Below are 17,945 nucleotides of genomic sequence, written 5' to 3' on the forward strand. Positions count from 1 at the left end.
GTGGTTCCATGGGGGAGGGAAAAACACAGATGAACAGGATGAAGGTAAACAGCATCTAGCCTCAAATGTTGCAGGTAGACACAGGCAGTTGCTGAATGAAACATTTCGAATGATGCTGTGTTATGGAGGGAGATAGAGCCTAGCATTCAATACTCTAAGATGGTTAAGGTTGATAAAAAAAAAAAAAGGTGAGTGTGGTAACAATCATTCCAGAGAAAAACCGATTGTACAGGTGCAGAGATTACACACGCAGAGGGTACTCCTCGGTACTAGAACCATTTCACAGTAGAGGAAACTACCCAGCGATAAGGAGAGGACCGAGCCATCACTCCAAAGGTTACCTGCTGCAGAAACAGACAGACTCGCTACAGAACAAAGAGGTGAAGCAGGCAGGAGAAATACAGCCAGTGGCAGAGTCTGATTGATCTGTCTTCAAATAAACAAGAGAGAAGGGAGAGTGGCTGAGGGAGGGCGGCTGAGGGAGGGCGGCTGAGGGAGGGCGGCTGAGGGAGAGCGGCTGAGGGAGAGCGGCTGAGGGAGAGCGGCTACCACTTGGGCTTTAATGTATCGTACCTGCAAATACTCAAATAGACAAATTCATCCAGGCAAAAAAAAGGACACCATCATTCACAGGAATGCATGTTACCTTATGTGACAAGAAAACGGCATTCAACAGTTAACCGGTTAACAATTACAAAATGTTTATTCTTTGTCAGTCGTTGCGTTAGTTAAATGCCGGCTAAACAGATCCGATTGGCTGTTTGGTGGATTCAACACCCCCACTCACAAACGACTCCCTCCTTTGTTGGTGAAAGCCTCATGATCATGGAAAACAGAGGGGCACATTGGGAGACGAGACCTTCACAAGGAGAATCGCAAAGAGCTAATGAAGGGGCTAATTAAGAAATCACCCAGAGAGTCCGCCTGACCGCCACGGCAGACGAGGCCCTCCAACACACACGGCTAAAGACACTTGAAACGTCACCGACATCTCCAAGGCGATGGCTATTCAAGTCCACACAAAAGCCTACCTGTGCTCTTAGGGAAGCCATTTGCTGCTGTGGACCGGGAATTAACAAGGCGACCCGTACTTAACACAGGGTTAATGTCTGGGTCCACTTCACTAAGTGTCAGCTCCTACCACTGAGGTGGAAGTATCGACTACTGGCTCAGATGAAAACCTCTGCTTAATTGACATAAAAAGAGTTCATAGGCCTACCAAACAGAGCTACGGTCTACTACCGAATGATTTTAATGTAACCGTACCTTCTTAAGAACAAACCCTTTACATCTAAATGGGTGGAAAACAAAGTTGGAGTGTAGGCCTAATTGTCAAGGTGAAATTGTTTTCATAGGAGTTGCATTAAATAAGGAGTTGCATTAAATTCCTATGCAAAAGCTCACACTGGCCATCATGGGTGTCCACTGGTCTCTTAAATGAGCTGAATCCCCAGTCCACTCTGCATTCAGGACATGGCAGTGGCACGCCTGACTTTAAAAGTGGTGAAGCTCCACTGTGCCATTTCATTCTCCGGTACGGAGATGAGGGAGAGCGGGTGAAGGTGTGCGTGAGAGAGGGTGAAGGTGTGAGAGAGGGAGAGCGAGAGAGAAAGTAGATAGCAGTTCATTTCACCACCCTTTTCCACCACCCTTTTCCATGGCAGTGACGAATGATCAAGGTAAAGTAGTAGCAGCTATTGGAGGCACACAGCACAGAGGCTGACTGCACACATGGACACAGGGCAGCAACCTCTGACCTGCTGCCACTACGTTCACCAGCCTCCCCCTCTCAGTCTGCTATCAGGCAAATTGGTGAAGGCAAGTCAGAGATATGAGAGAGTGTGAACTCAGAAGCAGATCAGAGGAGAGAATCCTTCAGTCACGTTCCAATGTGTGAGTGTGTCATGTCTGGACTCTAGAGTGTGTGTGTGTGTGTGTGTGTGTGCGTGCGTGCGTGCGTAAGAACGGCTTTTCCACCAGGGAGATATGTGGGTCATGGTAGAGCTGTAGTCATCCACAGGGTAAGCCATAATACCCCCATTCCACAAGGCTTGGTCTGAAAGACAATGTGCTAGGAGATAAAGAGAAGAGGACACTCCAGAGCATGTAGGAGTTTGCGGACCCAATGGTAAACAGAGAGGAGATAGGGGTTTGGAAATGGAGGTGTGTGTGGAGCCAGTCGGCCTGCAGTCCAACTAAGGTCACACCCTAGCATCAGCTGTCCTGTACTCATCTCTTTTCTTTCAAGACCACTGAACTGTAATCAATAGGTGAGGCTGTGATAGGGGAGGCCATCATGGTGGAAAACCTATCCAGTGTGTGCACCTATCCATGGTCATGAGGTAGAGAGACTGAGGAAAGGAAGACATTAGTGGCAGTAGCCTAGAGGTTAGAGAGGACCAGCAGCCGCAAGGTTGCTGGTTCAAGCCCCGGGCTGGGCAACAGAAAAATGGAACTGAACTGGCAGCTGGAAGCCTGCTGGTCTCTGATCCTATGTATCATCTCCTGCCGTTGTTCCCTTGAGCAAGACACTTAGACCCCCACAACTGCTCTCCATCCAGGGACGCTGCACTGCTGCTGACCCTGTGCTTCTCAACTTGTGTGTGTGTGTGTGTGTGTGTGTGTGTGTGTGTGTGTGTGCACACACCTCGGGTTGTTGGGAAAGGCAGAAGACAAATTTCTGTTGTAACCAATGGACACAAAGTTGTTTTCTATTCTAATAAAGTCGTATTCTAGTCTATTGGATGTCTTTAGGACACGATCAGCGCTCCCCTGTTTCCTACAGACTGCAGCTTATTGCACTAATATCATCCCATTGGATCCTGCAGGTCCCACAAACAATTAGGGACAAACAAAGTGCAGAACATCTCAGTCTACTAACATTAGCAAATATTTCCATTCATTTTCAAAAGACAAGTGATATTTCACTTCATCTGTTCAGGTCATTTCTAACTGTTCCGGAAACCTCTGCCTGACGAACAGTGGCCAGACAGGATTTCAGGCATGTAGCTGGTGCCATGTCACAATACCAACACCTTACAGTGGGACATCACTGCCACATTTCACCTCTGCACAATCAGCGGGACGAGCCATACATTCTCAGTCGCCATCAGGTGTGTAGATATATGGTTCGACAAAACTATCAAAACAATACCAATTTCATATGCATTCTCACTAAAATGGAATGGTCTTCGAACTGTTGGAGCGAACATTATCCCCATTTCGATTCCACATTTTACACAAACCGCGCTCTGGTCCATACTCGCCTTATTGATTCAACAAGCACTAAATGACACAACGAAAACGTTTCCTGAAATCACTGAAATAATCGGCTACTGTAGGTAGACTAATGCAGTTGCACAACAGTGACTTTCCTGATCACATTCTGTCAACATGCTTCTTGGTCTTCTTGAGAAAAAGTGAAGATGTAAATTAAGGTCATGTCCAAATTGGCTGGATCCAGGTGCTTTGCTGAACAGTTTTGGCTCCTTTTACGCCCGGAAATAAGTGTGTAAATCAGACAAGTCTGGTTTTCTGTTGTGGCTTCTGTGAGACCTGTAGGATACAAGTGATTTGTTCTTAATTGTACAATGTCACTGCGGTGTGCACACTGGCCCCATTGTTTGCCAATGCAAATGCACCGTTAGATAAGTGCCCTGACAAGTAGGCTACAGTGTGTAACCGCTTCCTTTTCAACAGGGGAAAAAAAGCTTTTTGGAAAAGTCTGAAATGAGTTGCCTACGTATTGCTGACATCACAAGTGTAGGCTTATGACACATAACAGCTAGAGGACTTCAGAGGTGAGTGTCGCCTCGATCACACCTCATCTGGATACGTGTGCAACAAAAGTTTAACATTCACCTTCTGCTACCATTTCTATCAAGCCGTCTACGCAGACAGTTTGATGCATACGTTCTAGAAATCCAACACACAGAACACACTGCAACTGCCTCTGCAACGCAATGCTGAAAGGCAAACAGTGTTCCATTGGAAATGAATGTACTTCTGGAGTACCAAAATGCAACGACGCTGCCGGTGTGATCGGGGCGTTTCCACTGCTCCCTTGACTATAAATGGGTTACCTTATCACCTTATAGATATGTAATGAATATAACAAACTATTTCCTCATCTCCGTTCTTACTTCCCAAACAGTGAGTAAAGACTGTAGACTGACTGTGTGCAGTACATGATGTACTTACATGTATAGTGCTTATTTTTACAAGCTGCTTTTTGGGAATCAAGTTGTAGCGTGACTTTACCCTGAGGATAGTGTATCTTGTTACCATACTAAAGGTTAGGATTGGGCATGCTGACCCTAGATTTGTGCTTACGGCAACTTCAACGTAGAGTGACTATTTACAGCACAGTTTCAAGTCACCATTACTAAAAAACATCATATTCTTCTGATTTTTTGTGTGCAAAAGGACAACTATGGCTCCTGATGGCTATGGGTTTTTACTACATTATATTTTGTTTTTTACATCAGTGTTGCACATAGAAGCACAAGGCTGTCTCATTTTATAGCATGGGAATTATAACATTTCAAGGCAGTCTTGTTCAGATCACTGACACCAACCCATGTAATAAATCTATTATAGATCATAGCTGCCAAAACAAAGAGTAAGGCCATCCTTTGTTGTTAATATTGTAAATATACAGTACTTTATTGAGTGTGCTAATATAAATGTGCTCAACAAAGATGTGAATGTGTAGTAATTTAGTAGCACTATAAATATTCAACTGACATAGGAAAGCCATCCGAGGTTTTAGACAGTTTCCAACAAGAATAGCAGTTATTCTTTAAGTTGCACTATGTAGAAATCGCTCTGCAATTTCCTGGTTGCCAAAACTCTTAATAGTTAGCCTAATTTCAGTTTGTGAGACAAAATACGCTAGTGTACTATAGAGAGTAATTTTACCATCTAAAATGCTGTGAAATATATTTTCCATAAGCATATTCCATAAAATATTGTTGTTTCAGCTGGTGTACAAAACCGAAAGTAAAAAAAAAAACACAAAAACTACATTTAAGAAATAGAAATATACAGATAGACAGATTCTTCTAAGAAATGTCTATGTGAATTTGGACGGGTTGCCCAAAGAATTACATATTGGCACTTTAAAGCTAGAATCCTTAGTTGCTACATTAATTCACACAGACACAAAAGTTTGACAAACCTACTCATTCTAGGGTTTTTATTTTTACTATTTTCTACATCGTAGAATAATATTGAAGATATCAAACTATGAAATAACTCATATATGGGAACCAAAAAAAAGTGTTAAACAATACTAAATATATTTTACTCTCCTTATTGGTCAAATAGCCCTTACACAGCCTTGAGGTGTCCTGTTAAAAAACAAATGATAGTGCCACTAAGCGCAAACCAGATGGGATGGCGTATCACTGCAGAATGCTGTGGTAGCCATGTTGGTTAAGTGTGCCTTGAATTATAAATAAAGTCACTGACAGTGTCACCAGCAAAGCACCCCACACCATCACACCTCCTCCTCCATGCTTCAGATCATCCGTTCACCTAATCTGCGTCTCACAAAGACACGGTGGTTGGAACCAAAAATCTCTAATTTGGCCTCATCAGACTAAAAGGACAGATTTCCACCTGTCTAATGTCCATTGCTCACGCAGTCTCCTCTGAACAGTTGATGTCTTCCTTTCCTGTGGCGTCCTCATGAGAGCCAGTTTCATCCTAGCGCCTGATGGTTTTTGCGGCTGCACTTGAAAAAAAGCATGAAAAATTATTTAAAATGTTCCGGATTGACTGACCTTCATGTCTTAAAGTAGTGATGGCCTGTCGTTTCTCTTTGCTTATTTGAGCTGTTCTTGCCATAATATGGACTTGGTCTTTTACCAAATAGGGCTATCTTTTGTATACCACCCTTACCTTGTCACAACACAACTGATTGGCTCAAACGCATTAAGAAGGAAAGGAATTCCACTATTTAACTTTAAACAAAGAACATATGTTAATTGAAATACATTCCAGGAGACTACCTCATGAAGCTGGTTGAGAGAATGCCAAGAGTGTGCAAAGCTGACATCAAGGCAAAGGGTGGCTACATTGAAGAACCTCAAAAATAAAATACATTTTGATTTGTGTAACACTTTTTTAGTTACTACATGATTCCATATGTGTCATTTCATAGTTTTGATGTCTTCACTATTATTCTACAATGTAGAAAATAGCACAAATAAAGAAAATCCATGGAATGAGTAGTTGTGTCCAAACTTTTCATTGGTACTGTATAGGCGTTGATTCTTGAAGAATATAACTTGTTTTATTCCAATGTTTGTAAACAAACCCTGTATAGTCTCAAAACATGAATAGACTAATTGCCATGGATGGTTAGTCCTTGCATCTATGGCTTGCTCTATGAATTTGCGAACAGTTATTTCTCCAGGCCCTTCCCTCGGCTTTTTACCAAAACATAGGCGGGTGTCCGCTTTCTTATTGTTTCAATTAAGATTCTAGCTTCAATGACAACCTCCTTGCACCCATTTTAACTGTGAAAGTGCCATCACCACACTGAGTGTGCCCATCCCCTAACTTCACACACAGGCGTTTTCAGGTGGGCACAATGATACTGAACAGTCAGACAGAAATGGTGTAAAACAGACAATAAATTCTCTGTTGTGTAAGATAAACATAAATTTCAGCTTTATCACATGACATGCATCTTTACGGACCCCACTGAATAAGCGCTGGTTGTTACCTGCGGTGGTTACCTACTTAGGGTCAGAAGATAAGCGCCCCCTCTTCAAGGTGTCAACTATTGGTGATAGATTCCTGGGCTATATCACTGATTGATCAGACTTGTGTTGTCACCAGTCAGTGTGGTGGACTTGTTCAACAGAACAACCAGATTTCAGCCGGTGCAACCCAACAAAACCAAAACACACCTTGGCTTTGACAAAAGCGAGAACACTCACCATCTCTGCACAGTCGCATGGCTTCTCGATTTTTCCCGAACTCTTTCAAACTTTCCTCTGATTCAGCACCTAAAAGAGGCAATCGGATACACACGAAGGTAAATAGTTGCACTTGCTTGCTTCTGCTGTTGTTAACAGTAGCGTTTCTTCGTATTCCAAAAACTGCACGCAATCAGCAAAAAAAGCTCACGATCATCGTTATGTCTCGATTCTACACACACATCAGGTACGCACGAGCACTCACCGTCGTTGCCGTGGAGTTTGGCAGCATCGACCCAGCTGCTCCAAGGCTGTCCCAACATTATTTCTGGACTAGGCATGGATCTGCGCTCCGCACCAGTCGCCATTGCTGTGGAGCCTTCTCCCCGCTGGATCTGCTGCTGTTGCTGCTTCAGCTGCCTGGCCACTCTGCGCTGCTCCCCCCTGACGTCATCATCGGCCCTTTCCGACATTCTTTCCGCTACAATGTAACAAAACAGCAGTCAGCGTTGTGGTGTTCTCAGGATTCCTTCATTGATTGACTCTGGCAAACGCATGTTTTGGTAACGCAAATCCCTTTGATTATGTGTTTAGAAGCTAGAGGGAGTGACACCACCGAAATCGCTCTTGTTTTGACGGGTGCATGTGTGCGAGGCCGTCCCCCGGCACATACAGTCTGGGCAATCGCAGATAAAACTTTAAGGAGGAGCATCTAAATGCACTTCCCTGAGTGCATTAAACGTGATAAATCCAGGTCACTTACACGCGGTGTGACAACAATATGTTTTCAATTATCAAATAAATACTATATTCATCACCTTCGTATAGCCTATGCTTAATTGATACAGTTCACATAAGAATTCGTTTTTTTTTCTTTCGAAAAACGTATTTTATGAATGAAAACGAACCAAATTATAGTAAAAAAAAAAAAAAAAATCTGTGCCCTAATGTTGATCAAATGAACATGCCCCGAGGTATTATATCATGACAGCCGGAATATCACTCTTGCTTCCAACTTCAAAAATGTTCAGATAGGATACACACCTTCGATAATGCACATCGATGACAGAACAGTTAATTTATTTTAAAAAAACGCTCATTAAAGTAAAACAATTAAGACAGGGACCTGTTTCTTGTTGCGGATGGGGGAGTAGATATTCATTGATGTCGTACTTCCTTAAGGCGCGACTGCTTTCCAGTTTACAGTAGTCAGATTCATATTTCTCACAACCTTTTGCGTCACATCAGTGCTATGTGGCGAATGAATGGAGTTCCTACTTCCATAATCTAGTAATTAGTAACACTTTACACCAAACAAGCAGAAGGAAAGCCATCCCGTTCACTGTTTCCTTTCTTAAATACTTCATTCAGATTTACAGTTACATTAGAGTCTGTAGATTAGGTCTTACAAAAGTATGAATGTCTGGGGTCTTTATAGAATTGAAATATTCCTAGGAAGTATACCTTCCACTTTCAAAATGTGATTCGGATTTAAATGGAGTGACCAGGATGTCTTCATATTATCTCATGTTTGTAACTCTCAGCACAGGCCTCAACTACTCCTGCTACTGATGGGCAGAATCAATCCGGAACAGACAATGTACACTGTTACCTCACCTGCCATACAGGATTCCAGTTTGAAGTGAAGGTTCTAACATGTTAATAAGTGTTGAAATCCTACACAACCATCTTCAGTTTTCAACTTGCTTACCGGTAGTAAGCAGAAATGATTGAATGCATTTTCATTGCATGCGCAAAAATTCAAACACCATACCTCTACTGCCAATACAAAAGGCTAAATGGTGTAAATAACAAATGGGCAGAAACTAGCCCTATAAATCACAACTAATCAGTGCAACAATTTATGACAGACAGTGAAATGTAGGCCTGATGCTGTAATGGAACTGGTTTTGGGGGATTGTATATGGTTCAACAGTATTAAATACTAAAACAGTGATTTTTTTTACATGATTGATTACAGGTCTGTATACTAATCAGTAATAAAATATTACTTGGCAAATTGTCTGCATCTGACAGACTGACATACTAAGAGTAAAAAGTTAGGCTATTTTTTGGAAATATTATACTTCCATGTTGGTCTATGCAGTTGTTATACCATATGAATTTGGGCCTACAGCTTATGGGACCAACGGGTCTTCCGTGCATCAGATGGCATTGACACAACGGGGTCCAATGCAGTTCTTCAGGTGTCAGGGATACCTCTGTGACACTCCATCCCGCTTTGACCTCCTGACAGAGACTCATCTGGTTCATGGAACCAACATGACCCACGGGGTTCGAACCCAGGTTTATGGTGCAGCAGAAGACCGCATCAGCCTAAGTTAAGGCATTGGCTCTTCAGGTCTCAGCTTAAGTTAATCATATGCAAGCTTGGTCGTCGTACCGCTTCTGTTACATTTACTAATGTGGTATCAATATCTTATTGAGATTTTGTAATGAAATGGCCGCTGAAAAACTGCAGACCTGAGAGTAGTCTGATTGTAGCTATGTTGCAAGACTGTGGAGTGAGTCTCAAGATTGATGTGTAGAATTTGAGTAGAAATACAGGGTATTGTGCTTACTGAACACTTACCTTGTCAAATGTGGAAAAGGGAACACAATCTTAACTGGATCAGTAAAACCTCATCGGTTTGGGTGATCTCTGGTCGCTCCACACAAGTTGTGGAAGGAATCTGGTTGAGATAGAGAAAGAGACGAGTGGGAAAAGTTAGTATTAGGTTCATTGTTTTCCTTGTCTTGATGCCGTAATCACCGTTTAGGGAATTACGGGGTTGTCTGTCTGGAAGATAACACCGCCTCCAATGCTCCTGGTGGATCTGGCTGTGGCTCTGTGCTCGGCAGCTTTCAAGCTAGCACATGAGCTACTTATGGAGCTCCTCGCCGCAGCAGAGTAATCCAATCCAATAAGCACTATCCCTGGTTAACCACTCCAGAGCCCTGCAGTTTGCAGCGCAATAATCCCTTTCAAAGATTAGGAAAAAAAACAACACTAAAATCATTTTCCCATTAAAACATACTTTGAAGGGGGTGGGGGTTGGGGGGCTTGAGCCATCTAACTTAATTGGACACAGGAAACCAATTCTTTCCACTAGAACAACTGTCGCAAACTGTAGGCTATTAATGTACCACACATTAGCCTAATGAGAAAGCAATAAAATTATTTGGAAAATTAAATACAGAACAGTAATAGCAATTAGGCCTACCATTTCAGTTTTGTACACAAAAGCATTGTAAACATCAGTATGCCCAGAACTAACTTCAATAAATATTGTCTTTTTTTTTTTTTTTTTACTAATTGTAGGCTACTCATCAATTCAACACAATGTGAATAATGAAAACAGTATTACAAAGTTAAGACATAATATAGGTGTCAGTGGTGAATGTGAAACCCTTTAGGGCTGACCCCAATTAGTTGACTAGTCAAGTCTTGGGTCGTTAGGCTGTTGGTCGACCGAGATTGTGTATATATTGCTACTGCTTGACTAAAACACACTACCGTTCAAAAGTTGGGGTCACTTAGAAATGTCCTTGTTTTTTAAAAGAAAAGCAATTTTTTTGTGCGTTAAAATAACAACAAATTGATCATAAATACAGTGTAGACATTGTTAATGTTGTAAATGACTATTGTAGCTGGGAATGGCAGATTTTTGATGGAATATCTACATAGGCGTATCAGCAACCATCACTCCTGTGTTTCGATGGCATGTTGTGTAAGCTAATCCAAGTTTATCATTTAAAAAGGCTAATTGATCATTAGAAAACCCTTTTGCAATTATGTTAGCACAGCTGATAACAGTTGTGTTAATTAAAAAAGCAATAAAAGTGGCCTTCTTTAGACTAGTTGAGTATCTGGAGCATCAGCATTTGTGAGTTTGGTTACAGGCTCAAAATGGCCAGAAACAAAGACCTTTCTTCTGAAACTTGTCAGTCTATTCTTGTTCTGAGAAATTAAGGCTATTCCATGTGAGAAATTGCCAAGAAACTGAAGATCTTGTACAACGCTGTGTACTACTCCCTTCATAGAACAGCGCAAACTGTCTCTAACCAGAATAGAAAGAGGAGTGGGAGGCCCAGGTACACAACAGAGCAAGAGGACATTAGAGTGTCTAGTTTGAGAAACAGACACCTCGCAAGTCCTCAACTGGCAGCTTCAGTAAATAGTACCCGCAAAACACCCGTTTCAACGTTAACAGTGAAGAGGCAACTCCGGGATGCTGGCCTTCTAGGCAGAGAACATTATTTTGCCCATCTTTATCTTTTCTTTGTATTATCCAGTTTGAGATATGGCTTTTTCTTTGCAACTCTGCCCAGAAGGCCAGTGTCCCGGAGTCGCCTCTTCACTGTTGATGTTGAGACTGGTGTACTAAGAAAGTTCTTTGTTTCTTGCCATTTTGAGCCTGTAATCGAACCCACAAATGCTGATGCTCCAAATACTCAACTAGGCTAAAGTTTTATTGTTTCTTTAAATCAGGACAACATTTTTCAGCTGTGCTAACATAATTTCAAAAGGGTTTTCTAATAATCAATTAGCCTTTTAAAATGATAAACTGATTAGCTAACACAACTTGCCATTGGAACACAGACGTGATGGTTGCTGATAATGGGCAACTGTACGCCTATGTAGATACTCCATTTTTTTTTTTTTATCTGCCGTTTCCAGCTACAAGTCATTTACAACATTAACAATGTCTACACTGTATTTAAGATCAATTTGATGTTATTTGAATGTGCTTTTCTTTCAAAAGCACAACATTTTTAAGTGACCCCAAACTTTTGAATGGTAGTATATATTTATTTATTTATATACACTATGAACTAACACATATGGAATCATGTAGTAAGCAAGTGTTAAACAAAGACCAAGTCCATATTATGGCAAGAACAGCTCAAATAAGCAAAAAGAAACGATCAGACATTTGACCGGTGGAAATCTGTCCTTTGGTCTGATGAGTCCAAATTTGAGATTTTTGGTTCCAACAGCCGTGTCTTTGTGAGACTCAGAGTCGGTGAACGGATGATCTCTGCTTATGTGGTTCCCACAGTGAAGCATGGAGGTGGTGGTGTGGGGTGCTTTGCTGGTGATACTGTCTGATTTATTTAGAATTCAAGGCACACTTAATATAAGAAATCTGTGGAGTGGTTGAAAACTCATTAAAACTCATTTTTCAACCACTCCACACATTTCTTGTTAACAAACTATATATAGTTTTGGCAATTCCGTTAGGACATCTACTTTGTGCATGACACAAGTAATTTTTCCAACAATTGTTTACAGACAGATTATTTCACTTATAATTCACTATATCACAATTCCAGTGGGTCAGAAGTTTACATATACTAAGTTGACTGTGCCTTTTAAACGGCTTGGAAAATGCCAGAAAATTATGTCATGGCTTTAGAAGCGTCTGATAGGCTATTTGACATCATTTGAGTCAATTGGATGTGTACCTGTGGATGTATTTCAAGGCCTACCTTCAAACTCAGTGCCTCTTTGCTTGACATCATGAGGAAATCAAAAGAAATCAGCCAAGACTTCAGAAAAACAATTGTAGACCTCCACAAGTCTGGTTCATCCTTGGGAGCAATTGCCAAACGCCTGAAGGTACCAAGTTCATCTGTACAAACAATAGTACGCAAGTATGAACACCATGGGACCACGCAGTTGTCATACCGCTCAGGAAGGAGAAGTGTTCTGTCTCCTAGAGATGAACGTACTTTGGTGCGAAAAATGCAAATCAAATCCAGAACAACAGCAAAGGACCCTGTGAAGATGCTGGAGGAAACAGGTACAAAAGTATCTATGTCCACAGTAAAACGAGTCCTATATCGACATGAGCTGAAAGGTCGCTCAGCAAGGAAGAAGCCACTGCTCCAAAATCGCCATAAAAAAGCCAGACTACGGTTTGCAACTGCACATGGGGACAAAGATCGTACTTTTTGGAGAAATGTCCTCTGGTCTGACGAAACAAAAATAGAACTGTTTTGCCATAATGACCATTGTTATGTTTGGAGGAAAAAGGGGAGGCTTGCAAGCCGAAGAACACCATCCCAACCGTGAAGCACGGGGGTGGCAGCATCATTTTGTTGGGGTGCTTTGCTGCATGAGGGACTGGTGCACTTCACAAAATAGATGGCATCATGAGGATGAATAATGATGTGGATATATTGAAGCAACATCTCAAGACATCAGTCAGGAAGTTGAAGCTTGGTTGCAAATGGGTCTTCCAAATGGACAATGACCCCAAACATGCTTCCAAAGTTGTGGCAAAATGGCTTAAGGACAACAAAGTCAATGTATTGGAGTGGCCATCACAAAGCCCTGACCTCAATCCTATAGAAAAATTGTGGGCAGAACTGAAAAAGCGTGTGCGAGCAAGGATGCCTACATACCTGACTCAGTTACACCAGCTCTGTCAGGAGGAATGGGCCAAAGTTCACCCAACTTATTGTGGGAAGCTTGTGGAAGGCTACCCAAAACGTTTGGCCCAAGTTAAACAATTTAAAGACAATTCTACCAAATACTAATTGAGTGTATGTAAACTTCTGACGCACTGGGAATGTGATGAAAGAAATAGAAGCTGAAATACAGTGGGGCAAAAAAGTATTTAGTCAGCCACCAATTGTGCAAGTTGTCCCACTTAAAAAGATGAGAGAGGCCTGTAATTTTCATCATAGGTACACTTCAACTATGACAGACAAAATTAGAAAAAAAATTCCAGGAAATCACATTGTAGGATTTTTAATGAATTTATTTGCAAATTATGGTGGAAAATAAGTATTTGGCCAATAACAAAAGTTTATCTCAATACTTTGTTATATACCCTTTGTTGGCAATGACACAGGTCAAACATTTTCTGTAAGTCTTCACAAGGTTTTCACACACTGTTGCTGGTATTTTGGCCCATTCCTCCATGCAGATCTCCTCTAGAGCAGTTATGTTTTGGGGCTGTCGCTGGGCAACACGGACTTTCAACTCCCTCCAAAGATTTTCTATGGGGTTGAGATCTGGAGACTGGCTAGGCCACTCCAGGACCTTGAAATGCTTCTTACGAAGCCACTCCTTCGTTGCCCAGGCGGTGTGTTTGGGATCATTGTCATGCTGAAAGACCCAGCCACGTTTCATCTTCAATGCCCTTGCTGATGGAAGGAGGTTTTCACTCAAAATCTCACGATACATGGCCCCATTCATTCTTTCCTTTACACGGATCAGTCGTCCTGATCCCTTTGCAGAAAAAACAGCCCCAAAGCATGATGTTTCCACCCCCATGCTTCACAGTAGGTATGGTGTTCTTTGGATGCAACTCAGCATTCTTTGTCCTCCAAACACGACGAGTTGAGTTTTTACCAAAAAGTTATATTTTGGTTTCATCTGACCATATGACATTCTCCCAATCCTCTTCTGGATCATCCAAATGCTCTCTAGCTAACTTCAGACGGGCCTGGACATGTACTGGCTTAAGCAGGGGGACACGTCTGGCATTGCAGGATTTGAGTCCCTGGCGGCATAGTGTGTTACTGATGGTAGGCTTTGTTACTTTGGTCCCAGCTCTCTGCAGGTCATTCACTAGGTCCCCCCGTGTGCTTCTGGGATTTTTGCTCACCGTTCTTGTGATCATTTTGACCCCACGGGGTGAGATCTTAAGTGGAGCCCCAGATCGAGGGAGATTATCAGTGGTCTTGTATGTCTTCCATTTCCTAATAATTGCTCCCACAGTTGATTTCTTCAAACCAAGCTGCTTACCTATTGCAGATTCAGTCTTCTCAGCCTGGTGCAGGTCTACAATTTTGTTTCTGGTGTCCTTTGACAGCTCTTTGGTCTTGGCCATAGTGGAGTTTGGAGTGTGACTGTTTGAGGTTGTGGACAGGTGTCTTTAATACTGATAACAAGTTCAAATAGGTGCCATTAATACAGGTAACAAGTGGAGGACAGAGGAGCCTCTTAAAGAAGAAGTTACAGGTCTGTGAGAGCCAGAAATCTTGCTTGATGTAGGTGACCAAATACTTATTTTCCACCATAATTTACAAATAAATTCCAAAAAAATCCTACAATGTGATTTTATGGATTTTCTTTCTCATTTTGTCTGACATAGTTGACGTGTACCTATGATGAAAATTACAGCCCTCTCTCATCTTTTGAAGTGGGAGAACTTGCACAATTGGTGGCTGACTAAATACTTTTTTGCCCCACTGTAAATCAATCATTCTCTCTACTATTATTCTGACATTTCACATTCTTAAAGTAAAGTGGTGATCCTAACTAACTTAAGACAGGGACTTTTTACTAGGATTACATGTCAGGAATTGTGAAAAACTGAGTTTAAATGTATTTGGCTAAGGTGCATGTAAACTTCCGACTTCAACTGTAAACTGTATATATCTTAGAGGCACCGTATGGAGAGTGTGACGCAATAGCGGAGCGTCCAGAGGCCAAATCTAACTGTGTACCGCATCGCCATGCACCTCCCAAATTTTTTAACATTGCGCAGGGCTCTGTATAACTTCGCATTGATATGATTGGTTGACAATAGGTGGGGGCGGTACATCCTGTAGAAAACACAATCTCACTTCCTTGACAACAGCTCTGCACTGCTCCACGAAGCGCAAGAAGTATGAATGCCCTGACTTCTGCTGAGGCAGCATCACCGTAAATGCTGCATGGCCAATGCACTTCTCTCTTCAGAATCTCTCCCGCCAATTTGTGCACATTCATTGTTTCATAACTTCATTGTGTAAATTCTTTGTTAATGTATATCAATTCCCCATTACATATACCAGTAGTACATTTACCGTTAATTCCTATAAATGTCTAATCTAAAAAAAAATACTTTGGTTACGGTTATTTATGTTAATGCCTTCAATATAATTATTCGTCATCCCCTTATCATTGTCGGAGTGGACACGTTTGCAGAGTGCACAATCTATGATGCACTTGTGAGAAACACGTTTTGGTTTATTTTATTCTATTTGGGAGTTTGTCAATTTAGTCATCTTTTGTTTGGAGCACTCCTGTCAAATGTTGAGTTAAGACGCACATTCATAGAAGTAGACCTATAGAAGTATATAGCCTCGTTATTGTTATTACTTTTAATTAAATGTTTTACTTTAGTTTATTAGTAAATATTTTCTTAACTATTTCTTGAACTGCATTGTTGGGCTTGTAAATAAGCATTTCACGGTAAGGTCTACACCTGTTGTATTCGGCTCATGAGAAATCAACATTTATTTGATTATAGGCTACCCGGCGTGCACATAAATGTAGACATATAAATGTACCAATTTGGGGATCTGATAGTATTTCTGATTGGCTTAACACACCACCACTTATGATCTGGGGAGCTCCTCAAAGGAATGCTTGCAGGTTGAGGTGAAGAAAACAAACAAAGTCTGTTTTTACATCCATTGAGAATTATTTGAAAAATCTTCCCAGTTCTCTCCCTTTCGATAACCACTCAGCATGAAAGGGAAACATGGCATGCTCTGATCCAGTGGAAACGTCATAAAAGAGGCCTACCGGATTACTTCTTATCAGTGCTTGACTTGGACTTAAATAGGTTCCGGTACTCATTTTGAGTGCTGGTACTCTTTATATTTAGGTGCAGGAGCTCCACAATATTTTTGAGCTAGTATTCTATAAGAGGGACAGGAGCTCAAGCAGTAGAACATTTGAGGTGTTGGTACTCAGCTCTGGTGAGCTCCTGCCCAAGTCAAGCACTGATTCTTATCCCTTGTGCAAATAGCCAAGCTTTGGGCTGGACCCAAAGTTAATAGTTGATACAATGTTTAAAGTTTGTTGCAAACAGCCCATGTGTAGCCAATGTGATTTATTGGACATTTATTTTTATCAGGTTATTTTCTACATGCAGGTTGCAATGTTTTTATTTGTTGGCTTTATGTAGACTACTTTGACATAGAAGTACCGTTACTTTTTAGGTTTATCATTTTCATTTGGATAGAATTTTGAATAACCACATGACAATTATTTTGAGATATGAAGACTTAATTATAAATTAAATTGTTTCACGAAAATGTGCATATGAAAACCATAACTGGCATGTCGATCGGTAGAAATGATAAGATAAATTTGCATTTCACATGAGAAAGGTTGACGACTCCTCGTGTAGCCTATTACCGGCAACTTCAGGAATGTAATGGCAGAATCTGCAAAAGCGAGGCGAATAGTTGGGTCAGGCTAGATTTTTTCTCTTCTGGTTATCTAGATCTCTGGCGCCCTCGAGGCATTAGTCTTATGTCATCAAACCGTAAGCTCAATGCATATAGTTGATTTTATGAAAACGCATAGGGTGTCTATATATGGGAAAATACACGTTTAAAATGTTCTACCAATCGCTTGGTCAAAAGAACAGACGACTTTCAGTCAACCAAGTTTTGTGTTGTTATTGGGGATTGCCCTAAAACACTGAGATTTAGAGCCTTGTTTGTTACAGTGACAATAATCTGGATTAATTTCCACTATAGCTGGGGGTGGGAGGGCCAAGAGACCTGAGGTGGCAGAACAGAGTGCTCGGGTTGGGGTGTAGGGTTTGAGCTGAATGTAGGGAGGGGCAGTTCCCCTTGCTGCTCCGTAGGCAAGCACCAGGTCTTGAAGTGGATCCGTGCTTCGACTGGAAGCCAGTGGAGTGGGCGGAGGAGTGGGGTGAGATGGGACAACTTGGGAATGTTGAATACCAGGCGTGCTGCGGCATTCTGGATAAGTTGCAAGGGTTTGATGGCACAAGCGGGGAGCCCAGCCAACAAAGAATTGCAGTAGTCCAGATGGTAGATGACAAGTGTCTGGATAAGGAACTGCAATGCTTCCTGTGTGAGGAAAGTTCATACTCTATGGATGTTGTAGCATGAACCTACAGGGGTGAGTCACTGCTTTGATGTTTGCAGAGAATGATCAGGTGTTTTCTAGGGTCACGCCAAGGTTCTTGGCGCACTGGGAGGGGGACACCATGGAGTTGAGAGGTCTTGGAGCGGGAAGATCTTCCCCAG

General features: G+C 41.7%; 1 protein-coding gene across 3 annotated transcripts in view; it reads right to left on the bottom strand.

Annotated features, from left to right (window-relative positions):
• Positions 1–17,945, bottom strand: part of LOC106583024 (ataxin-7) — a 44,925-nt gene that overhangs the window by 17,764 nt on the left and 9,216 nt on the right. For all 3 annotated transcript variants that reach the window (XM_014166763.2, XM_045705503.1, XM_014166762.2), the window contains 3 exons: positions 9,523–9,622; positions 7,195–7,410; positions 6,951–7,019 (listed from right to left, as the gene is read on the bottom strand). In XM_014166763.2, coding sequence (XP_014022238.2) covers positions 6,951–7,019; positions 7,195–7,402 — 277 coding nt within the window. In that variant the 5' untranslated portion in view covers positions 7,403–7,410; positions 9,523–9,622. The remainder of the gene's footprint in view (positions 1–6,950; positions 7,020–7,194; positions 7,411–9,522; positions 9,623–17,945) is intronic.

This window comes from Salmo salar, chromosome ssa22 (genome assembly GCF_905237065.1).
Source record: "Salmo salar chromosome ssa22, Ssal_v3.1, whole genome shotgun sequence".
Classification (NCBI taxonomy): Eukaryota; Metazoa; Chordata; class Actinopteri; order Salmoniformes; family Salmonidae; genus Salmo; species Salmo salar.